Genomic DNA, 26,964 nt, shown 5'->3' with positions numbered 1-26,964 from the left:
GTGCAATAAAATCTTAAAGAATATAGGCATTTTATACAAAGTAAGAAACATTCTAGATAAACATACATTTATTAAATTATGTTATTTGCTAATTTGTTGACAAATTAATTAGGCAAACATTGCTTGGTGTAGCACTTATAAAAGTAAACTTAAAGCTCTCTATCGGCAACAGAAGCATGTAGCATGCCTTAATAATTTCAAGGACCGTTTTGTTCACGCCAACACTCTTTTTTATGATATGAAAGCACTTAATATATATGAGTTAAATGTTTTTAATACTCTTCGTTTTATGTATTAATGCAAGACCCACTAATCACCCGTTTCTTTTCTTAACTTTTATTTACAAAGAGAAATATCGCGGACCTTTTTTATGGAATAGTATAGTTCTAAATTCTTCTAAAGATTTTTCTCATGAATGTAATTTTGATTCTTTTAAACAAAATCTTGAAAAACTCTTTTTTTTCAACTGAAAATATACCATTCTACTTTTAAGTTTTTAAATTTTTAAAAGTCCTTTATCTTTATTAATATGTACATATGTTTAATGTATATTCTTTTTTATTTATTTTTGTGTTTGCTTTTTTATCCAAAAGCAATTATTTAACATGTTTAGTTTTAGTGAATTATTTAACGTGTTTCAGTTTTTAAGTTTTAGAACTCTTCTATTCTAATATTATATGTTTATTTTTATTTTAATTTATAATAATATATTACGAACTTTATATACCTTTATTATCAAATTTGTTTTTGTAATAAAAAATAAAATTTAAACAAAAATAGTGAAATAACAAGAATAAAAACATTTAAAAAGTAATAATAATAATGATAATAAAAAAATTAAAAAAATTAAAAATTAAAATATATATATGTGAACAAGAAAATAAAAAATTATAAATGTATGCGAAGTTGCCAATATATGTATGTTGGCTACGTTTGAAAGTGAATCATCATTTGGATGTAGTACGGCGTTTTTGTCTTCAGTATCGTAAACGTTAATTTATATATTAAGCAGTGGCTTGGTGTTTTTTTTTGTTTTCAGAAGCGTAAACGGAAATTTGGTAATTTCCTTAATAAACAGCGATAACCATCGTATGGTTATCTAGGTTCCTTTTGCACAACTTTTTGAACAATCTGGAAATGCACTATATTCAGTCTGGATATGAAATTATATTGATTATATTCACTGAAATGTAGTGAATAATATGTATGGAAAAAATATGGATTTAGTGATTATTATCGACAAATTAGATTCAGTGTGCGCAAGTGATTTTGTCGACTAAATTATGGACATCATTGTTCGCATCAGTCAGCAGTTCGAAAGACTTAGATTTTAAATGATGCAAGCTGTAAATACCATTACAAAAAAGAAATAACCATTAAAAAATAAATAAATAAAAACTAAAAAAAAAAATCTTCAAATATTTTCAATAGCGGTTCTCTATGACAAGTCCAGATGGTCTTCTTTAAGCATTCGTGTTTTTTGTATTTATTTTTATTATTTATTTCTTAATGATATCTTGACTTTTTAATTTTTATTATTGTAATAAAGTTTTTTTTCTTTAAATTGTAATAAATATTATAATAAAAAACAACAATATATATATATATATATATATATATATATATATATATATATATATATATATATATATATATATACATATATATATATATATATATATAATTCACAGGGAGGTTGTTTTTACATAGTCGTAAATACTGAACACTGAATAATTTACACATAAAATTTAAAATCTGAAGATAAATACATAAATAGTATATATTAATGAAATAATAAATATTTTAAATCATCGTCCTTAGGTTAGGGTAGGGGAAATCTTCAATTGTGCTAAAAAAGCTTATTTAACCTTATATGAAAATGCTATAAGGTAATAAAGTTTATATTACAACTTATTTATTAAACTAATTGTAAAAAAGTATTGTTATATTGATTATAAGGTATCAAAAAATAAATTGTGTTTTATATTTATTACCTTATAATATTTGTGTATAAAATTCAAAAAGTTTTTTTAACTCGATGTAGATGACCATTAAATTTTTGAAATTATGTATTGTTATTGTTTTTGTTAAAAAAAAATTTTGTTTTTTCATAGGCAGAAAAAATTATTCTAATTTCTCAATCGTTTCAATTATATTGTGCAGAAAAGAGGTTTTGTATATATATATATATATATATATATATATATATATATATATATATATATATATATATATATATATATATATATATATATATATATATATATATATATATATATATATATATATGTATATATATATATATATATATATATGTATATATATATATATATATATATATATATATATATATATATATATATATATATATATATATATATGTATATATATATATATATATATATATTAGGCCGGATCATAACTTAGAATACGGATAGAACACGGTTTGCTAGTGTCAACCACCTTGCATGGTTTAGTCGCCCAGGTGTTATAGATATAAATCTATCTGGTACAACACCTGTCTTCACCGCATTAACAATTTCGAAAAAGTACAGTTGATCACTGCTTAACAACTGCTTATTGCATATAATAGGTTCACCAACAAATATGGCAAAGCTGACTATGGGTTTCTGAACAGAGATTGAAATAGACTTGCCAATTGGTCCATTAAATGAATGGGGTCCAGTTGTTGCACCATCTAAGGAGTGAAAAAGATGTCGCAAAGGAAGCTCGTTCAAATGTAAAAGACAAATGGACCAGTGCAGTGGTCGACCAAGTTCATTTTCCATTTTGCGTATAACTCCATTGTTTAAACCAGTATTAACATTAGTTGAATCAGAACCAATACAAACAAGGTTCGTGCAGTCAACAGTATCAATTATTGAATCTGCAATGGATTTGGCTGATCCACTTATTGGCGTACAATGATCAACATACTTTGAATTTGGCTCCAATAAAATGGAAATATGTTCCTCAGAAATCACAGTCTGCCTATCCCCTCAAGTATTAAAGTCTGATCTTTCCTTCCATCAAAATACAATCCAGTAATTCTACAATCAGCATTTTTACAGGATGTTCTCAGTAGTTTTCGTTCTCTGCGAATTTTATTCCTATCCACTGGCCCCATATGTTCTATACCAAAATCAACCAGAGTTGCTGATACAATCGCGGCAACTGCTCTATCTGATATGCCAAAACCATCTGCTTGTAGAGCCAAAACCATCTGCTTGTAGAGCAATATTTTTTAAACAACGGTTTTTCAGACGAGTAGATGTGACTTCGGTATCGACATCTGATACGGAAGGGGAATAAGTTTCGGTGTCAGAATTGTTGTCTGTTTCATTATCTGATTCATTATCAGATGCTTCAACGACTCTGGCACACTTAACTGCAGTCTCTTCCTTTGATAATGAAACAGATTTTCGTTTTAAACGCCTCTCAGCACGTGCGGATTCCTTCTTGTCGACTCCAGCTATTCTGCTAACACGTATAGTGCGTTGATCAGTTAGGAAGTCATGCTCAATTGCTGGCACCTTCAGAACCATTGGACAGCAACAAGACGAAAGTTCTTTGCATTTACACGAACAAATGTCAAACAATGTGTCAAGATCTTTTTCTATTTCATCTTGTTTGACTGTTGCAGACTTTGATCGCATCACTTTCTGAACATTGCCTATGTACTTCTCCAGCTGTAATTCTATGCCTCGAAGACTTATAGTAGGAACTGATGCTTTAATCCATATCTGAGAAAGTTTCTCTGCTAGTCTCTTACAAACAGACCGTAGTGGTTTAGTTTTAGTAAATATACTTAGCATATAAAACCTTAAAACTTAAAAATGCAAAGTATAATCAGTTCTTTAGAAATATTTTTTGCGTAAATATTAAACAACACTATATCACGCCACTTTTCACAAATTCTAAAAAAAATTAATTTTTATGATCCGGCCTAATATATATATATATATATATACATATATATATATATATATATATATGTATATATATATATATATATATATATATATATATATATATATATATATATATATATATATACAAGTGTGTGTGTGTGTGTGCGTTCTTTAAAAAATAACAACGGCTTACCAATTGACCCATGCAAAAAATTAATTGCAAACATTGACACCATCACAAGGTTTATCTATAATAACAAAATAAATTTTTACTGTGTAGCCTTTAATTATGCTGTAGTTTTTTCAAACAAACATTAACTCAAACTTTAAAAAGATTATAGATTTTTTTGTTTTTTTTTGTTTTAGATTTTAGAAAATCTTTTTTTTCTAAACTTTAAAACTTATCTTTAAATAACAAATTTTAAAAATAATAGCGTGTTTTATTTATATATTTTTTTGAATATTTGAAAATATGACTTTAAAGGCAACATTTAAATTTAAGTTGCGCCTAATAGTTCAAATAAATAAATCCAAAACATTTTGAGAAAAGGAGTTTAAAGCATTTTACTTGTTTCAAAATTCTCAAATTAGCTTCCTGTACATAAAATAAATTGCTCTATTATTACTTTAAAAATTGAATTAACGGATTTTATGGAACGAATGGGTTTCATAAAATATTGTAGACAACATGAGACAAATTTTTTAAACGTCAAAAGAAAGTGCAACTTGGCAGTACAAATTTGACATTTCTAGAAAATTTATGATATTTTTTTTTAGAAGTATGATTTCATTTTTATTAAATTTTTTTTGGGTGCCGATTTCAAATTTGGTTTTTGTTATAAATTTTAACATACAAAGTTTAATTAAATTTCGTTTCTTTCCTTTTTTATATATTTAAAATTAATATATATATATAGTCTTTTGTTGATGACATTTTTTTTTGGATTAAATATTTACATGTTAAAAAACGTGCGATGTTAAGAGTTTGTAAGTAAAATAGCCTTGATGAATAGCTTGTCCAAGATATTCATCAAACTTATACAAATGAATTATCACAATGGATATTCTGCTAGAGGAGTTTGAATCACAAGTTAAGTATAGCAGTAGTGTGCATATGAGAAAGGTGAAAGATTTCCTTTATAATAATTTTCCGCTAAAATCATATCTTGTTGGAATCATTTACCATGTTCAACAGATACATCACACATGTTTTAAGGAAAAATTAGACGAGAACCCACAAAACGAAGTTTAATTAAGATATAATAGCTTTTGTTTTCATTGTTCTTTTTTATGTCTTTGATCAGAGATTCAACAATTGCAGTTTTGTTTTGTCTAACAAAACAAATGCAATCATTTTAAAGACGACAAGCATCAACTTTTTAAACTTAGCTTTGAGTGTCTTCAAGTGCTGATTGATAAGCAGGTGCCTCAACTGAGGTCCGATGAAAATACCTTCTGTTACTTTACCAGAACCAACTTTTGAAGACTTTGTTTTAAAAAATTTCAATAAATCACTATCTTTGTTAAGTGGTTTTCCAACATTATAATGAGGTCTATTTTTTATGTAAAGGTTGCAATATGTAAATGTTGCAATATGTAATGTTTGCAATATGTAAAGGTTGCAATATGTAAAGGTTGCAATATTTTAAGGCTGCAATACTTAAAGGTTGCATTATTCAAAGTTTGCAATACGTAAAGGCTGCAATAAAAACTTGTTTGGTAAAACAAGTAGAATATTAGCCTTTAGTGTAAAAGTGAAATTATCTCGTTAAAATCATACTTCCTCTTAATAATGTCTTGTTTGAGAACTCTAAAAACAATGAAAACAACGTAACTTAGTGCATCCTACTTTTAGCCAAGTTAGGAAGAATTCTAGTTTTAAATACTACTTTTTAAAAAGCGCATATTTTTTTATTTAGTTATTTAGGTACTCCAAGAAGTCCATACAGTCTTAGCGCAGAACACCGCGGGAGCGCATTTAACAAGAAGCTCTTGCCTCCTTCCGTACTAATGTCGCTTACTTGGCTGGAGCTGGCATTAATCCTCGGACCTCTGGGTTCTGAGCCAGAACTCAAACCACTGCGCCACTGCTGCTCCTATTATCAACTGATGCTTATTTACTGAATAACAACCAAAATATCTTTCAGACGATTGTTTAAAAGCTTACGGATGGTAAGTTAATGCCAATATGCAACAATACAGATTTGATGCTCGTTTTTGGGACATCACGAAATAAACGGCATTTAGTTGAAATATGATTAGAAAAATATCATAAACAGTCAATGTTACGCAAAAACATAGTAAACCTGGATTATCATATGAAAAAATGAAACATTTTATGAATGTTCACGATAAAGTGATACTCTAACACTTTTTTATAACAAGATTTTGTTTTAATCTTAATGAATGCATTTTCCCTTTTTCTTTAGCCAGCTTCAGATTTCGGATTGAATCACTTAATTTCAGTTTGCAAAAAAAGTGAGATCTGCCATCGTTTAAATCAATGTTTACGAAAGAAAGGCATTATCTTTATGTTTAAAACGTGAGCCATCATCTGTGTCTTTAGCCTCTATGTGCGTCTTTAAAAAATTAAGATAAAAAAGTCTTTTAAAATTTTTGTGGCCTAAGAAAAATATATAAACGTAGCAGATATGTTATCCAACATTTATATACTGTAAAATCGTTTAAGTGTTCATGTTTTCACTAAAATCATAAATTAAAGTTTATGTAATAATAAACTTATTCAAATTATTGCAAACACAGATATTTTTATTAGTTTCCAGAGTTTATGAGACTTTTTGTCCTATGGCTTTGAAATTTTCATTTAACACTGCATAATTATATTTTATCGTTTTAATTTTATTGTTAGTATTAATGTAATCTAAATAATAATTTTCCAGTAACCGTTTAATGTTTAGTTTTTGATTTAGTTTTGTCTATCGCTTTTGATTTATTTTTGTCTATTTTTTACACAATTTAAGGAAAATTTTGTTTTTTGTTTTTATTTAGGTGCCCCAAGAAGTCCTTACAGTCGTATCACAAAGCACCGCGGATGAACCACGGATCCTTTGTGTCTGAGGCAAGTGCACTAACACTGCGCCACGGCTACTAAGTGGTAGCTTTCTTTTTTTTTTCAGAACAACTAAAGGAAGATAAAGAGCTCTTTAAATAAAGCATGCCATTGTTAAGTTTAGAATGATGAAAAAATCAAAAAATGTATAAAATAATTAAAATTACGTAAAAATTTCAACATCTTTTTTAATCTTATGACTTCAGGATTTTTATTTTGAAATTTTTTATTATTTTGAATAAATAAGCAAACTTTTACAATAATTAACGACATCAACCTCGGCTCAGTGTCTTTGGCAATTTTATTCTTACTAATGTCTGAGTTTAAAGTTGATGATATGACGAATGCTTGAGATCAAAATTTTGTCATATTGTCAACTTTAAACTCAGACAACCTCACACTGCAGCAGCTAATTTATCAAATATTGTATATTTGAGTTTGTTTCTGACACGTCCACGAGCAAATAAAGAGTAATATTTTGAACCTGGAAACTGTTTGAAGTCACATTTGATGGACGTTTTATCAACCTTAATTATTCATCCATTAATTTTTTGAGCATTTTATCATTAAGTTTTCAACCTTACGTTTTAGCAGTCAGTGATTGCTTATCGGATCGGTTTGGATATTTAATGACTTGATGAGACTTGAAATTGTTAAATTTTTTAACTTTCCTGACAAAAAAAACTCTAAAACTGTATGCTAAATCAAGTTTAATGAATTTTATCACCAGAATGCGCCAAGTCTGTAAAATGTTGGTTTCGTACAAATGTAGATAATTGATAACTAATTAACGTTATTTTTTGTTTAATTTGAGTTAAATAATTAATTAACGATTTTTTGAATTGTTGTTGGAAAGATCTGTTTAATCATCATGAGTGATTGAGAAACAGCATTCGATGAAGAAAATAAATCGCCAATAAAAGGAAAAATGCGTAAAGCAAGTACTCAAACCTGAAAACGAAAAAATATAAATCAAGCTCGCTAAAAAAGACTACCTTATACTAGCACTTCAGGTAAGCTAGTAGAAGCTAAAACTACTTGCTCAGATTGTGTTTGTAAACACCAATGCATGAAGAAATTTATTGATGAAAATAGAAAGACAATTATTTTCCAATATGTACGACGGTAAATGTAAAAATGAGGCTAATACCATTTTACTCAGATTAATTGAACACAAACCTGTCATTAGACGCCGTCTAAGATCTGAAGTTGGTGCAGCAAACACAAAACCTTGGGCAAGTAATTTGTTATTTTGCTATTAAAAACAGTAACCACATTACTGTATGTAAAAATGCCTTCATGAGTTTGCATGCCATATTGCATATTCAAGTAAGCAACTAACAAATACTCTCTTATCTGGAGTGTCAGCTAAAGATGGACGTAGAAGGCACAGCAATAGACCATCTAATACAAATGACGAATCCATAGTTAAACTAAGAGCACATATTGAGTCATTCCCAGTAAAAACATCTCATTATTCTTTCAAATTTTTAAAATATTTGCCCAGCGGATCAGATATTAAAACCATGAATAGTTTGTTTACAAACCAACACCCCGGTCTGACAAATAAAATTAAGCATGAATACTACCTAATGTATTTTCAATAAAAGTATCATTTAAGATTTGGACGTCCTCAAGTTGACGTGTGCTCAGCAGGTGAGAACTTGGGATCCAAATACGCGACAAAAACTTAAATGACAATGTTATTATAGTGGCGTCAGCTCAGCTCATGGTCAGCAAAAGACGTGCTAATAAATTTTATAATAAGATTAGAGACGTAAAAAATCCTTGTAATACGAGCTGCACTGCTTTGACTTTATGCAAAACTTCCCACTTTGTTCATAACTGTTCAAGAGGTATTTACTATTACCACCTTTGGGTAAATACTTTTGAAATTTACAATCTAAAAAATATTACTGGCCACTGTTATGTTTATCACAAAAGACAGGTCCGAAAAGGCCCAAATAAAGTCTGTATCTTTCTACAGAATTATATCTTCACAAAAACTCCGTATTTTGTTCAAGAACCTCATCTATTCTCTGATGGCTGCCCAGGGCAAAAAAAAAAATCATACCCTTGTTCGATTTCTAGAAGCTCTACAAGCTGGAAAAAGTGTTAAGAAAATTCATTACTTTATTTCTACGCGGGATACTCAATTTTTCCCTTTGATAGAGACGTTGGTACAATTAAAAGAATTATCCGAAAGCATGATCGCATCTACCTTGTGGATGAGTATAATATTTGATAGTCAGTATCAAAAACAAATTCCGAACCACTTACGGATACGAAGATAACGCACGAGGACATTTTAAATTTCAAAGATTAATGTTTGTTTATGAAAGTGCAATGCCTGAGTATGTGACAACATATGGCTTTGTTGATGAAATATGTTCAAAAACTTTTAAACTTGTAAAAAATTGTGTTGAGCAACAACTGCCCACCAAGAAAGTTTATCAGGAACCTGTTGAAATAAATGAAAAAAAGATAAATAATGTTAAAGAGCTGGAATTTTACATACCCACAAATGCAACTGAGTTTTATAAAAATAAATATTCCGAAAAAAAATTCCGAGAAACAACCGGCAGCGTGGAAAAAGTTTTTTTTATTGCAATGATTATTGTTTGTTAATTTAAATACTTATTTGCTTAAAAGAGTATATCTTTTCACGTAAAGTTTTCAGCTTTTTTATTTCCTAATCGGTAAAAAATTTTCATTAACTACCACTATATTACCGGATCCTTAGGGAATGGAAGTAAACATCTGCTTAGATAACTGCCATGCAAAGTAAATAGTTTATAAACTATAACTGTTTAAACATAAACATAATAACAAAATCAGATTGCCTTTTGTTAATGTTTTTATTTAATATTAATATTACTGAATGTAATTACACAAAAAAATAATTTAAAGATGTGTTAGTGGCAAGGGTTAAAATCGAAATTCATCATTCCAAAATTAACGTCCGCATACTTTCGTTCGATTTATTTTATTATTTCCAAATTAGTTTTGATTTGACTTAAAACTAAAACTAATCGCTTTATTTATTTATTTTAATTTGTCTAAAAAGTAGTTTTATTAAAGAAATGTTTTTTTCTCTTGATTAACTATTAGGTTTTTTCACAAATTAACTATTGACTAATTAAGTTTGTAAAGGTTTTTAAAAACTTAGCAATCAACTTAGCAAGTTTTGTTTTAATTTTGAAAGAAATTATGAAAAACGAAAGAATTTTTTCCTACTTCAATTAACTTTATTGTTATACTTCGTTATTACAAAGATTAAAAATAGTGTAACTGAGTAGTTATTTTATATATTACAAATATATAAAATTACTACTCAGTTTTATTTTTAAATGGAACTATATTTATGTATTTTACCTGAAAAATTGTTAAAATAAAACTGTTACTCTTTGCAATGTATGTTTATCGCATATAATTTTTACTTAATTTAATGCTGCAGCTTATGCTGCTGCTGTTCATGAACCTTTGACACGGAGTTTTTACCATACTTGACCTTTTATTATTTCACCACGCGATGAAGTATTCTAAAGTCTTTATAATCTCATAATATCTGCTTAATCAGTTATAAAATCGAAAACTTTGCTTCATTAAAAATAAGATAGAAAATTTTTTAATTTGATGACTTCTATAGTTAAGGATAAATCTTGTGTTTTTTTTTTAAATATGTAAAGTAACTTGTAAAGTCTGGTAATTTATTTAAATCATGCATTTTAATAATTACGCAATTTAAGTCCTTTGTAAACTGTATTTAAAGTATATTGATTTTTAAATTTAAAGTAAATTAACTTTTGTTTTTATAAATTAGAAGACGATGGTGACTCTAGAAGTCGATGTTCTTTTTAAAGGTGAAAACACCAAACTCTTCATAAAGTTAGTGTATATCTCTGAAACCCTTGCATCTCGCAGGGTCTCCTCTATGATTCATGTTAAAAAACAAGATCATTTTAGACCTTATTTTAATGAACTTAAAGAAAATCTGTTTGCTTTTATAAAATAAAAAAGCAGGACGTTTGATCGTTTGTTTTTTTAAAGTTGTTAAACATTTATTACAAGGTATGTCATTAAACAAATATTACAAAAATAAGGTTGTATATATAAATTAGAATCTAATTTATATATTTAATTATAACTATGTGTTATTTATTATGCGTTAAGGTTATATAGAGTTGTATTTTGTAAATCTGTAAATATCTTTTACATATGAGTGTTTTTATGTTTGTGATATGATGTTGTTTGTTTATAGTTTCTAAGTATTTATTATGTGGTTTGCATGGTTTCAAATTGTTGTGAATTGGCTAAGTTTACAGCAAGATTGTTGACCTTACTAGCCAAGTGGCATACTTTGCTATAAAGTGACTCGGTTTTGTTGAGAGCGAAGATCTTGTCCTTGCCCCTAGAGCGGTGTACTGTCATAATGAAATACATAATTTAAATCTGCTTGTAATTAGTGTGTTTATAAAATGTTTTGAAAAATAATAACTAAAAAACTTTTTTAAATGTTGTTATGCTCTGTTCTTTTTTGTTAGTAATTTATGCTTCTGACGATAAATAAATTTTATTAAAAAACAGGCTTCCTTTTTACTAATAGCTCCTCCCAACTAAAACATTTAATAATCGCGATTTCCTTCATTAAATATGTTTAACTTAAGTCTTTGTTTATATAAAGGTTTTATACGAAGTGTTATATTATGAATTTTACTAACTTTCATAAAATTTTTAAAACTTTTTGTATAGAGAATGTTTTCTCCATATTAATATTTTAATGTTTATATATATATATACATATACGTATATATGTATGTATATATATAAGTATAAATGTATATATATATATATATATATATATATATATATATATATATATATATATATATATATATATATATATATATATATATATATATATATATATATATATATATATATATATATATATATATATATATATATATATATATATATACTAATAGTTTTGAATTTACTTATTTATTTCAAAAATGCGTTTCAAAGTAATGAAAAGGTTTTTGTATGATGGATAATATTTTATTGTTCCATGCTAGCAGTACTAGCTGCGCCGACAGGGCTTGTAAATTTTTCAACTTGCCTTATTTATGTGTTCTTATATGTAAAAAGTTTTTTTTCTGTATTTTTTTTTTTTTTAGATTAAACATTAATAATATTTTTTAATACGATAATATATTAATAATAATTAATAACAACTACCGTAAATGTATAACAAACTCAGTTAATTTGATTATATCAAATTATTTATAGCTTCAGTTTAAGTTCTTGATAAAAGTATTTATCATTACACATTTCTATATATGGTAGAGTATAATTAGGTTATTATATTTTGCTCTGTATTATTTGCTTACACTTTGTTTTAGATAAGGGTAAAAATGAAAACTCATACTTCAACATTTTATTATCTTAGGCATTAATTTTACGCACTCTTTTAATGCTTAACTATGTCTAATAATTTGAGAAATGAAATTGTTAGACTTCGTCAAAATAAAAGAAACCAGGTTAGGCGAAAGGGATTGAACCGCCATTGATATGAAAGAGATAAGCTTATGCGAGCTGACATAAATCGTCATCGAATTGAAAAATTTGAGCCCAGGCGAGATGAAATAAATTGTAATCAAAATGAAAGAAATCAGGCTAAGCAAAAACTCAACAGGTATAATATGCATTGCATATTATACGTGTTCAGTTTTTGCTTAACCTGATTTCTTTATATTATACCTGCAAAAAATAATATTGCTATAGAAAGTAACTACTTTGGAGAACTAAACCATGTTTAGCTAAAGTTACTCCAATTTACAAAGACGGAAAAAAATCAAATATTAGTAATTATCGCCCTATCACAGTTCTTTCAACCTTCTCGAAAATTTTAGAAAGAATTATATATAATAGAACATACAATTACCTTAATCTAAATAAACTTCTATATAAAAATCAATTCGGTTTTAAAAAAAATTGTTCAACTAAACAAGCCATTACACAGAAATTTCCAATTCATTTGCTAGATCACAATATACACTAGGTATTTTCATTGACCTATCAAAAGCATTCGACACGGTCGATCACAAAATTCTACTTAAGAAACTCAAACTTAATGGAATTAATAGCAAATTAATAAAATGGTATGAAAGTTATTTGACAAATAGAAAACAATTTTTTTTCTATGGAGATTATTTTCAAAATGAAAAATTAATTGACATAAAATGTGGTGTTCCATAGGGTTCTATTCTAGGCCCACTTTTGTTTTTATTCTATATAAATGATTTAAATAAAGCTTCTAACCTTATAAGTATCATTTTTGCGGACGATACTAATTTATTTCTGTCAAACAGTGACATTTATGAGCTTTTTTCAAGTATGAATAAAGAACTCAATCAAATCTCTAACTGGTTTAAGTGCAACAAGTTAACTTTAAACATTGACAAAAAAAATGGATCCTTTTCCACTCCCTCGTAAAAAAGCGTTTTTTACCAAATAATTTAACTAAACTTTTCATTGATAAAATTGAAAAAAAAAGGAGTCGGTCACAAGATTTTTAGGCATTTACATTGATGAAAATATTACATGGAAATATCATATCGACTTTATTTCTACTAAATTGGCCAAAAGTTTTGGAATTCTATATAAGGTCAGATACTATCTAAATAAACAAAATTTAATTCAACTCTACTACTCATTTATACATAGCGATATAAATTATGCCAATATTGTTTGGGGAAGTACCTCTAAAAGTAAGTTAAGAAATTTCTACCATCGTCAGAAACACGCAATGCGTTTAATATGTTTTAAAAATCCTTTTTCCCATTCTAATATTTTGTTTAAAAACGTTAAAGCACTTAACGTTTACGAACTCAATGTCTATAACATTTTATGTTTTATGTTTCGTTTTAAAAGTGAACAACCATTGTTCATTTTTAAAGATCTTTTTACCCATAAAGCTATAAACAAATATACTTTACGAAATAAAAATTTAATAATTGAACCCTTTTGTCTAACAAAGTTTAATCAATTTTGCATAAACTATCGAGCACCGTATTTATGGAACAAAATTGTTGTTCCAAATTTTGATTTTTCAATTTCGTTTTCTGCTTTTAAAACTTTTTTCTTTCTACAGACAATATATATAAATATTTTTGAAATGTAAAACTATTTTCTGTTTTTGTTTATTCTACATTGTTAATAATTATCAAATCAATTGTATTTTTATTATATTATATATACACGTTTGATATGTTTTATATGGTTCTGACGACAAGATCTGTTGAATCTTCTTTCAGATACCAAGTTTATGTATTGTTATATTGTTATATTACGAATAATAATTGTAAACTAAAAAAAAAAAAATAAAAAAAAAGAATTTTGTCAGTATTGTAATGCGAAGAAGTTTTTAAATGAAACTCATTTTTTGTGCTGCCATTTAGGAAAAGTTCTATTAGCTCCTCTTTCTCTACATACACCATTGTAGCCTGATTTAATGACTGGAAACCATGTTGATCATGCTGTAAAACAAAATAAAAACACACAAGGAATTATAATACTTTTTATCTTTTCCTTCCTTGATCGCCAAAATAGCTCCTCACTCAAATAATGGCCCCTTCCGTTTTACGGTCTGTGGGCAAATTTTGCATCTTGTTGGAAGTTTAAGGACTGCAGAAGATGTTCTGTCCAAATATTGTCAGTTATATATCTATAATCCTTATGCAGCAGTGTCATTCAGAATGGAACAACCTGGTAATGATGATTGTATACATAAGTTAATGTAAATCTTGCAAGCCTTAATTCATCAAAAAAACTTGATTCCTCATGCAAATAAAAACATGGCAGAAGTAGAGGATGAAGAAATCTGCCGAGCAGTTTTTGAAGGTAGACCAACTTCTGTTGTAAGAATGTTTTTGCTTGAAAGTCATGATAGACGTTGATACAATCTTCCTTCTCATGAGAAGGTTGCTATTGTGTTTGTGGGAGATGATAATGCTCCACCTGCATCCAGTTAAATTATTTTACACCCTCGAGGTCAGCCTTTAAGAAAATTTTTTTCAATGTCTGCAAACTTAGTTCATACATTATATCCAATATTTTTCCCAAGAGATGATGCTGGATGGCTAAATCAACTGGAGGATAACCATGATTGTGCAATTCGTGTTAGAAACCATGTTACTTTGTCTCAGTATTATAATTAAAGGCTTGATGTTAGACAAACTTTTAGTCCTATATTCTATGGTTAGAAACTTTTTCATCAATATGTCGTTGATGCGTATGTCAAAAATGAGGTACAGCGCCTTTATTTTTATTAGAAATAACAAAAAAAAACTTAGAAGTGAACAATATGATAATTGCATGAACATGTAATTAATCGTGCTAATGATCTTAATGTATAATCAGGCCGTGTTGTTATAATGCCTTCTATATGTTGGTAGTCCAAGAACACTAAAAGAAAACTTTGAAGATGCAATGGCAGTCATAAAGAAATATGGTAAACCAGATCTATTCATTACTTAACCTGCTATCCAAAATGGTGAGAAATAGTAGAAATTTTAACCCCGGACAAACTGCTAATGACAGATCTGATTTAGTTTGTCGAGTATTTAAAATAAAACTTAAATTTTTTTTGAGGACTTTTTTAAGCATGGAGTCTTAGGCAAAGTTGTAAGTTATGTGCAGGTTATTAAGTTTCTAAAACGTGGCTTGCCATATGTGCAAATTTTATTACACTTTGGTAATGCTGATAAGCTAGAAACAGCAGAAGATATTGATAGTTTGATATCAGAAGAAATTCCAGACCGAGCTGTTGATCATGAACTTTATGAAAACATAAAAACATGCATGATACATGGCCCATGTGGAATTTTAAATCCCAATTATTCCTGCATGAAAGTTGGGAAATGCACAAAAAAATTTCTTAAAAAATTTAATCCCCTCACTGTTGCATTTTTTAATAGTTATCCACGCTATAGACCTGTCAATAACGGAAAAATTGTCAATATAAAAGATTAAGTTGATAACTGTTGGGTTGTACGATATAACCTATGGCTTTCTAAAAAAATATCAAACGCACATAAATGTTGAAATCTACATGACTATATAATCAGTTAAGTATATATGTATATAAGTACATTTCAAAGGGCATGATTGTGCAAATGTTTTCATAAATGAGCAAGTTAACCATAATAAAATAAAAACATTTTTAAATTGTTGCTAATTCGACCTCTATTTCATCTACCAGATATGCAGATGACATATTATGTAGGAGGTGAAGAACAAGCAGCTTTCGATCGTGCAGCAGAGGGTGACACTTATCTAACTGCATGGTTTAAATCAAATGCTAAAAATGAACAAGTCCGACACTATCCGTATGTTGAATTTCCTTACCACTTTGCTTTTGATAGCAAACATTGTAAATGGAAAGTTAGGCAAAGAGGTTGCAATAAAGTAAGTCCAGTCGGTGAGGAATTTTATTATAGAATGTTACTTTTGCATGTTAGAGGTGCAGTTTTATTTGAAGATTTGCTTACCGTTATGGGTACAGTTTTTAATACATTCTGTGAAGCATGTTCTCAATTAAGTCTGTTATAAGACGACGCTGAATGGAAAATTACGTTACCTGAGGCTGTTAAGACTCGGTTGCCAAAGCTAATCAGAAAATTATTTTCCATTATTTTAAACTTCTGCAAACCTGATGATCTTTTAAATCTTTGGAATGCCATTAAACATATTATGATGGACATTCACCGTTCCGTGCCACCAATAATTGCCGAGAAGGCAGCAAAACTGATTATAATATTCCTACTTTAGATGACTTTTTATATTATATCCTACAAAATGAAAAGTCAATGTTCAGGTTTTATTTGGAGAAGCTAATAGAGTTAGATTATTGTTAAATGATAATCACCGTCAAGTTGCTAACGCTATGCTTTCTGCTCTAAGTGAGCCACCTAATAATGAAAACAAATAGTCTTGGTTGTTTTTGATAGAAGGCTCTACAGGTTGTGGTAAAACATTTACATACAATTATTTAATTCCTGAAACCAGCAAAAGACATATTGTAACTGCAACAGCTGCAACTCTTTAAAAAAAAGGATGTACCTTTCATGGTTTATTCAAACTACCTGTGGCAATTTTGGGAAAAAGCACATGCAATGTAACTCCAAATTCTATAAACGGATAATTCCTAAGGCAAATAAGCCTGTATTTACTTGATGGGGCATCCATGAGACCCAAATATGCTTTAAATGCCATTTAAAGTTACTTCAATATGTTTGCGATAACAAGTTTCCTCTAGGTTGTAAAGTGCTATAATGATGTTACTTTGAAATTTACATCTTAAAGCTGGAACTTACAATAGTACCCAATTGATGTTGCGTGCTCTACAGAATAATTGCATTTATGGGCAAGTTCTAGCAGGCGTTTCAGTTGGCAAGAGGGTAATTGCTTCTCGGGTTCAGTTAACTCAATCCGATTCAAAGTTACCTTTTACTCTCAAACGTCATCAATTTCCTGTAGAATAAGCATACTCAATGATGATAATAAAATGACAATAAATAAAATTCAGAATCAAACTTTTGATAAAGTTAGTACTTTCTTTTTTTTTCTCGAAAACCCTCGCTTTTTACATGGTCAACTCTATTTTGTATGTTAAAAATAAAGATTGTTTAATACTTTATTTTTTTAAATTGATGAGCATTTATTACAAGGAATGTCATTTAATAAATGCTACACACAAAAAAATGTGTATTTACCAATTTACTAAATCTATAAATAAATAATTTCATACTATTAAAAACTTCATTCTTTATAAATAATTTTACTGTAATTTTTTGTTTTTGTTAAGTATTTTTATGTATTATTTGATGCGTTAAAGGTGTAGTTATTATGTGTTTATATATGTCTTGAGGTTATATTTTGTATATATTTTGTAATTATTTATATGTAACTAACGTTTAAATGACTGTTATATATGAGGTACATATGTTATAATGTTATCTGTTTTTAGTTTGTGAGTTGTTATTATGTTGTTTTCATGGTTTCAACAAGTGAGAGATGGCTTTGTTTATAGGAAGAGTATTGTCCTTGCTGGCCAAACAGTGTACTGACATGAAACACATAGTAAAGTCTATTTGTAATCACAAAATATGCACTTACAAGTATGTTATGCTGTTAGTATATAAAACATTTACAATAAAATCTGGTTAACTCAATAACTTTTAATAAATTAAACTAATTTTAAAATTCCAGTTGAGCCTTTGTTTATGGATTATATTACCAATAACCCAAACATTTTCTAATAAGCTAATTTTTTGGTTCCTTGGTGGTTTTAGTTATTGGGTGTTTGCTGTAACATTTTGTGATATTTGTTGATCTTGTGAAATTATTGTTGTGATGTTTTGTGTTGATAGACGACTTAGTTTTCCTTTACGTCAATGTCTATCGTTAAAAATGAATATTGGGTTGTTTCATACTGAAACTGACTTGTTATAATCATTCACTAAAAGCCAAGGATTTACTTTTTATATTAAACCGTATAGGTTTATCTTTTATTGATTAATTTTAGTGTTGCTTTTTTTAAAAAGAGTGTATAACCGAATCTTGCAGCGATAAATATCTCAATGTAAGCTTATTATTTGTTATCACCTTAGTTGCATTTTTGAGTTTTCAAATAAAAAAGTAAATATACCTCAATGTGTAATAATTATTTTTATTAATTTTGTCTAATTTTTGGTTAAGTTCCTTCTCTTAATGTTGATTGTTTTCTAAAAGCCAATTGGAAGTTTTGTTAATCTTCATACCATTTACTAAAAAATATATAATAAGGAACAACTCAAATTGATTTTTTAAAGTAGTTCTGATACTTTTTTATCTTAAATTCAATATAATTTTATAATTTTTTTTTTTTAATTTTCTTTTCAAACTTTATCTCAAGAAAAATGTTTTTCGTTTCTCACACAAAATTGTAATTTTTTTCTTTTCGGAAATGTAGTGTTTAATGGATACATTGCTCAATTTGCTTTATTTTTTTTTTCTTATATCTCCGTTATATTCTTATATATGAATGGAAACCGTTTATACTTTTATTACCATGGTAATTAGGGATCTAGATAGTTCCATTCCAAATAAGTATTTTACCAATTTTCGATACAAACAATAGCTATAATCGTTTAACAAATTGCTAAACCCATGTGTGACTAACAATTTAAAAGAAATTATTGAGAGTTAATTGCAGAAAATTCGACTTAAGAAATGTCAAACAAATAGGGCTAAATTATTTGAAACAATTAGTATTCGTGACCAGTTTTTGTTTCCATTTCTCCTTTTTAAATAGAACAGGTTAAATTTTTATTAAAGCCTAAAGTTTCCGAAATTACAGGGAGAAATGTCACGTAATTGTCAACTATGTTAAAGATACTTTTGTTACATGTTCACGTAATAATTTTTTAAATCTGCTCATCACTACATTAGATGATGTTATTCCTTTGAAGTAGTTTAAAAATATTGAGTTTATAGTTTTTCTTTCAAATCATAAATAAATGATTTACGGTTCTAATAAATCTAAAGTATGTGGGAAAATTGCGCATACTTAGGCATCATTAGAACCTTTATTTTATTCTTTAAGGCAATTTATAAATTTTTTTTCTGCCATACACTTAAAAATACTGAGTAAATAAGTATAGAAATGGTTGGTGTGAAGTAAAATTACCAAGATTCATAAAGTACGGGTTCGGACCTTTATTACTTAATCTATAACCATTTATTGTTATATTCGATTTAACACCACAGTAAACAAATTATCTGATTATGAAAATCGTTTTACTCGAAACCGAACATTTGTTACTGGAAATCCAGTTGTTTTGTAGCATTTTAGCAAATCTATAACTTTTATTATATGAGAAATTTTACCAAGTAAAAACAAGTCAAAATCTTATGCTCTATGCTATTTTTAGTCACCAATAACAACAATGTTATGAACAATAGAAAATTTTATATATGGCAGAGAAACTGTTTTAGTGTGGTATCATTTAATTTGATATCAATATATATGTATACATATATTGATATCAAATTAAATCATTCAAATGAAGACACTTTTATTAATAATACTCAATGTCAAGAAATAAAAGTCACGGTCAAACATTTAATAAAGGTAATGTTAATCTTATAAGGCCTTGGTTTTCACAAAACCAAGTTCTATGTAGCACGTTCCTGAAGTAAGAAATTTTATAATTTGTTGATTAACTTTGATAAACATGCCTTATAATGTATGTCTTTGAATGTATATTACACAAATAACATTTAATTTTTAAAATGCAATGTTTGTAATGGTTTTTGATAAGTTTTAATATGTCTAATGATGTGGTAATTGCTAATAATGTGTTATTAATTATAATGTTAATGTTTTTATGTTTTATGTAAAGTTATAGATTTATATTTTTCAAATGTTTATGGATGTTTGCATAAGTGTGTGCTGTTAGTAGTTAAAATTTGTACAATAAACTCAAGATAACTCAATAACCCTCAACAATATGAACTAACTTTGAAATTCCAGTTGAGCTTTTTGTATCCACCCAATATTTTTAATACTCTTTAAAAAATTAATTTCTTTGTCCCTTAAAGGTGTGAGCTATTTAGAGTTTACAGTAAAGTGTATGCTATTTATTTAATTGGTGTGATGTTTTATGCTAATAGACTTAGCTCATATTCATGTTGGTCTGCTAGGGTTATTGAAAAATGAAACGTATGTTTCTTATCCCATTGTCGCTTTTTTGAGTTTTCAAATGAATTAATTGATTTTATGACACGCTGATTTGTAATAAAAGTGTAAAAAGTGTTGAAAATAATTTTGTTTTGTTTTTAGGTTGAGTTCCTTCTCTTATAACTGATTTTTGAAAACTTTCCTAGCTAGAATAATCTAAGAAATGTTCCGAATGTTGATCGTTTTCTAAAAGCTATAACAAAGATACGTTGTTAATCTTATTAGCATTTACTAAAGTTTAAAGAACAATGAAAAAATGTTTTTTTTAATTTGCATTAATAAGTACTTTTGATATTTTTTATGTCAAAAATGTCAAATATGGTTACGGTTCTAGACTTTTCCATTCCCATGAAAAATGTTTTGTACCGAGATTCGGTACAAATAGTAGCTATAATAATAATTCAACAATTTACAAATTTAAACAAACAAAACTAACTTATATGACATAGGTAGGATCCGTGACCCATTTCTGTGTCTTCCTTTGTTTTATAAAGAAGTCTTAATGAGAGGTCTTAAAAATATTATTCTATAAAAAATTTTATTTCAGCATTAATTAAGCACAGCCTCCAAAAACACTGAAAGAAGTGTTACGCTAATGTAATCTCTGTTAAAGATACTTTAGTTATGGAAACGATATTAAAGTAAATCGTTAACCAAAAGTAAAGAATTTTATATCGATTTTTTTTTTGCCGTAAACTAAGGTTTGTTAAAGTAAAGAGCAAATTAAGTAGAGATATAGTCAGGTTTGTAACGCTTTGTAAAGAATAATAACTTTTTAATTTAGATCTTTAAAGGTGTATCAGTGATTTTTTTTTATCTCAAGAAAAATGTTTTTGTTTCTTCTCAAACTTATATTTTTTTCTCTTCGAAGTTATTACTTCGTATAGATGTATTCTTTACAGAAAAGCTTCTGTAAAATAAAATCAAACAGTTTGAGCTAAGTTACTTAAAAAAACTAGGACCCATGACCCGTTTTCTGTGTCCTCTTTTGCTTTTAAATAAATTTTAATGAGGGGTTAAAAAAAGATTAGTTTGTAAATCTTTTTTAAAACTTAAATATTCCTAAAACACCGCAAGAAATATTACTTAACTGTCATTTATGTTAAAATTAAAATAGTAGAGTTTAGTCTATAGTTTTAAAGTTTAGTAAATGTTTTGTTAACCAAAAGCCAAGAGTTTTAAATTGATTGACTTTCTGCTATTTTTTAAAATTCATTGATTGATGTAAGAAGACCTAACTAAAAACAAGTTTAGATGTAGTTGGATGTGGAACAGATTTACCTTGACCCGTATCGTTCGGGTCATGACAGCTAGTATACATAAATAGGGGTATCTTTTAACATACCTTGTACTTGTGTATTTATATCTATATATTTACTCTAAAAAAAATCGAATTAAAAAGCCTGATGTAAGTAGTGATGAAAAAAACTCATTCTTCTCCAAGTTTTTTTGTTCAAAGCCTTTTCCTTCTTTTTAAAGATATTTGAATTTATGTCTCTCTCTCTATATATATATATAAATATATACATGGATAAAGTGTTTTATTGCTTACAATAAAATAAGATTTAAGTTGTGCTTATGTTTTCATTACCGTTTATCATTTCAGGATTGCATTTTTTTTGATAAGTTTTATTTGACTATTATCATTAGCTAATTTTCATTTTATAAATATGTTTTTTACAAATATAAAAATATTCTTTCACAATTTTAGAATATTACTTTTATATATTTTCATTTTATTCATTTTTTTGTCTCTAATTAGTTATTTATTCGTAACTTAGTTACTTATCTTTTTACTTATAGTTGTCAAAAAATTATCGAAATTTCTCACAATTCTTGAAATTTATTAACGGCAATTCGTTACTACAACACTAACAGTAATAGAACAAAATTTTTGTATTGATGATTGTGACGCTGATTTGGATGGAATTAGGTTCAAAGAAATTATTAGTGAAAACACTAAATTGTCAGCCAAAAACCAAGCTGTATGTCCATATTTTCTCCTTTTTTCTGTTTTTTATCAATTAACATTCAACAAAAAATGGAGTTAGTGTCCAATAAATCGACTCTTAAGAATAATACAACTTTTAAATATGTTTTGAAAAGTTAAACGAACGTTTGGGCAAAAAAAATTTACAAGTTAAATTTTAAAACTTGATTAAAAAAAACAAACTAGGCGGTCTATGATCTATATCTAATTTTTACAGCTTTAGATCATACACCGCCTTGTTTTTCAATTTTAGAGTTGCAGTAAGGCAAAAACTAATACTAAGAATGTTATGGAAAAAATTTTTCAGCAAAACGCTTTTAATACCTATGTTAACATTTAAAAGCACTCTCGTGCCTTTATCAGAAAAAATAAAAACTCAGAAATAAGCAACATGGTAAACATGTGAAAAACCATGGAAACAATCAAAATGTAAGACCAGAGTGCTTGATAAATTTGCCATCAATTTATGTAACAAGTCCGATAATAAAAACTTTAATTTAATTTTCATTTAAAGCTTTAAATGAAAACTTTAGAGATGCTATAGCTATAACTAAAAAGCATGGGTTTCTTTATTATTTTTGCCTGCAATCAAATATAGTGGCGTGAAATAAAAGGAAAAAAGATACACATGTTTTTTCAAATGTTATTAACTTGCAGTTTTCGATAAGTATAATTACACGTGAAATGTTTATAAAACTCATGATGTTCAATGTTCAATTATGTTCCGTTTTTTCTAGTTATCTCTGTTATTTTGAAAGGTGTGGAACAAGATTTTTTGCATTGCCGGTAAAGCAATGTTACTGAAATGCGGTATTACTTGGAATCATTTAATGCATATTATTTTTTACTTAGACACTTTGAGACAAATACAAAGTGTAAATTTTACTGCAATTATTATCAGTTGTAAATACTAGAAATTGTCAATAACGGATCTTTCCTTTTCCTTTTTTTAAATTCACTACTTTTAATTTGTGAAATCTATTTTTTTTTTATATTTTATTTGTAATTTTTATTGTTATACTGTTCGCAATTTTATTTGTAAGTTATAATCATATATCAACTTATTGTATACAATATTCATTGTTGTATGTTCAAATGCAAAATAAAATTATCTTGAATTTCCTTTTTATGCTATATTTATAGCAAATTAAAAAAATTAGTGCAATCTACAAAATGATTATTTTTTAATGCAAACATTATCGAAAAATAATTATAGTCAATTTTACATATCATTTTATGGACCGTATCTTTAAAAGAAAATTGTTTGAAATTAGTATGATTTTTTCTTTTAAATCAAAATACATATTTTAATTAAAAAGATTTAAAAAAAGTAGTTTTTGAAAATTGACAAAAAACAAAATATCCTTTTAAATCATTTCAAATTCTTTTTATCAATTATATTTATATATTGTTTTATATGATTTGTAACGTATGATTTTTACATAAGCTATGGCGTGCAATAAAACTAGGGTGACTAAATTAAAACATTTATCTTCAATTCAAATTTATTTGGGTTTTAAACAAACTTTTGTTGCTCCATTTTAAAAAAAAATTTTTTGAATTTTTCTTCATATACCCAAATAATTACAAAAATGTGATAAAAAATCTATTTAAGTTTTTTTGTAGTAAACGTTAAACTCATTCCTTCGCTTATCTGATGCAGCAGTAACTCGTTCGGCTTCTTTTTTTTAAAGACTATCGACAACATCGACGGGTGTATCCAGAACTGCATTGAAAAAGGGCGCTCTAATGTGGCGGATGTATATCCATTTATTAACACAATTTGGATAATGATCCAAACGATTTGGGTAATTACGCGATTATCTTTTCCATTTTCTGAAGAGTCTTGCAAATACATCAAAAATCAGTTCGCATATAATTTTTTAAAAACTGTCGGTATGAGATCAAGCTTACTCTATTTAGTTCCAACTGAATTTCCATGAAAATCAGACTTTTAAACCTTATGCTTTATTGATATATCAATCTTATAAATGGCTTTCAAAAACACTTTTTCGACGCGAATAAAAGTCTTGAATGCTGGTTGTTTAAATCAATAATCTATGGCATTAATAATTGTGTCAAGAGCTTCAAAATTTGCCAGCTTAAAACAATTATTGGCTGTTTTTGGGTTACCAATGACACATTAAAAAAGTGTATATATATATAAATATATATATATATATATATATATATAAATATATATGTATATATATATATATATATATATATATATATATATATATATATATATATATATATATATATATATATATATATATATATATGTATATGTAATTATAAAGTTAGATTGCCGTTTATTTATATTTTTATTTAAAATTATTTTTATTTAATGTATTTAAGAGAAAAAAAAATTAATTTTTATGTGTTAGTAACAAGTTCTAAAACAAAATTTATCGTTCGGAATGATACGTCAGCCAGCTTTTGTTCATTTTGTTTTATAATTAGTAATTTATTTTTTGGTTAATTTAAAATTAATTGTTTTTCTTTATTTAATTTAATTGAAGGGCCCATTGTGAAACAATGACGGGCCACAAAAACAAATGTTTGAGAATAATGACTTTTAAGTTTTATTTAAATCAATAAAATCAGTGCTGACAGTAAGATGATTTTATAATTATAGCTCCAATTTTAAAAATTATGCATCAGTATTTTTTTAACGATTGCTTATACTATTTATGATTATAAAAATGATAATAACTAATTTTTGAAAAAAGTGTGGCTTGTCATTGTTTCACAATAAGCACATCCATTTGTCTAATATGTATTTTTATTAAAAAAGTATTTATTTGTTCTTGGTTGACTTGGCAATTAGCTAAGCAAGTCTTATTTTTATTTCTAGTGAAATTATATATTTTTTTTAGAAATTATATATTGTTTATATATTTTTTCAGAAAAAAAAATTATAAGGAATAGAAAAAGTAAAACAGCCTGACGTAAGTATTGGTAAGAAAACTTAGGCTTTTAAATGTTTTTTTTCTTTAAAGCGTTATGCTTCTTTTCAAAGGAAAGGTATTTCAATTTATGTGTATAAATATACATGTATGTATATATATATATATATATATATATATATATATATATATATATATATATATATATATATATATATATATATATATATATTATATATATATATATATATATATATATACATATATATATATATATATATATATATATATATTTTATATATATATATATATATATATATACATATATACATATATATATATATATATATATATATATATATATATATATATATATATATATATATATATATATATATATATACTTTATTTTATACAAGGCATTTTTCATTGATTTTTCTGTGTGTTTTTAAATAGATTAAAATAGTGTTTTATTGTTTAGAAATGACTTTGTAATTTGTATATATATATATATATATATAAATATATATATATATATATATATATATATATATATATATATATATATATACATAATATGTGAATTGTTTATATATATATATATATATATATATATATATATATTATATATATATATATATATATATATATATATATATATATATATATATATATATGCATATATATATATATATATATATATATAATATATATATATATATATATATATATATATATATATATATATGTATATATATATATCCAATATAAATATATATATGTATATATATTTTTTGCTTTTTATTTTGGATCGTAGTTTTGTGATAAATTTTATTTGACTATTATCATTTGCTATTTTTTTTTTTCAAATATGTTTTATACAAATATAAGAATATATTTTTTTTCAATTTTAGAATATTATTTTTATACATTTTTGTTTTACTTTTTGTCCGAAATTGATTATTTATTTTAAATAACGGTGGTTTATGAAAGCAACTTAAGTTTTTCTTTACTTAAAGTAGTAGTCCGCAATTAATAGAAACTTCTCAAAATTCTAGAAATTTTTTTTTGGTTATTTATTACTACAGCGGTAACAGTAATACCAAAGTTAATATGATTATTGACAATAGTAAAGTTCATTTCTAAGTAGAGTGATCATAAGTGCATCTTTTTTTTGAATTGTCATTCATACATTAGTTCTAAAAGCGTCGCAACAAAACAAATTAAAAACCCCAGCTGTCATAAAAGCACTTGCCCCTGTTGATTGTCAGTAACAAAAAAATTCTTCAATTCTG

General features: G+C 26.6%; 1 protein-coding gene across 1 annotated transcript in view; it reads right to left on the bottom strand.

The window, feature by feature from the left end:
- Window positions 1–26,964, bottom strand: part of LOC136091427 (uncharacterized) — a 139,405-nt gene that overhangs the window by 99,967 nt on the left and 12,474 nt on the right. The window contains exon 2 of the mRNA XM_065819005.1: window positions 4,105–4,159. Coding sequence (XP_065675077.1) covers window positions 4,105–4,159 — 55 coding nt within the window. The remainder of the gene's footprint in view (window positions 1–4,104; window positions 4,160–26,964) is intronic.

Source organism: Hydra vulgaris, chromosome 15, assembly GCF_038396675.1.
Source record: "Hydra vulgaris chromosome 15, alternate assembly HydraT2T_AEP".
Classification (NCBI taxonomy): domain Eukaryota; kingdom Metazoa; phylum Cnidaria; class Hydrozoa; order Anthoathecata; family Hydridae; genus Hydra; species Hydra vulgaris.
The sequence above is the reverse complement of the archived record's forward strand: the minus strand, read 5'-3'. Positions and strand labels throughout refer to the sequence as shown.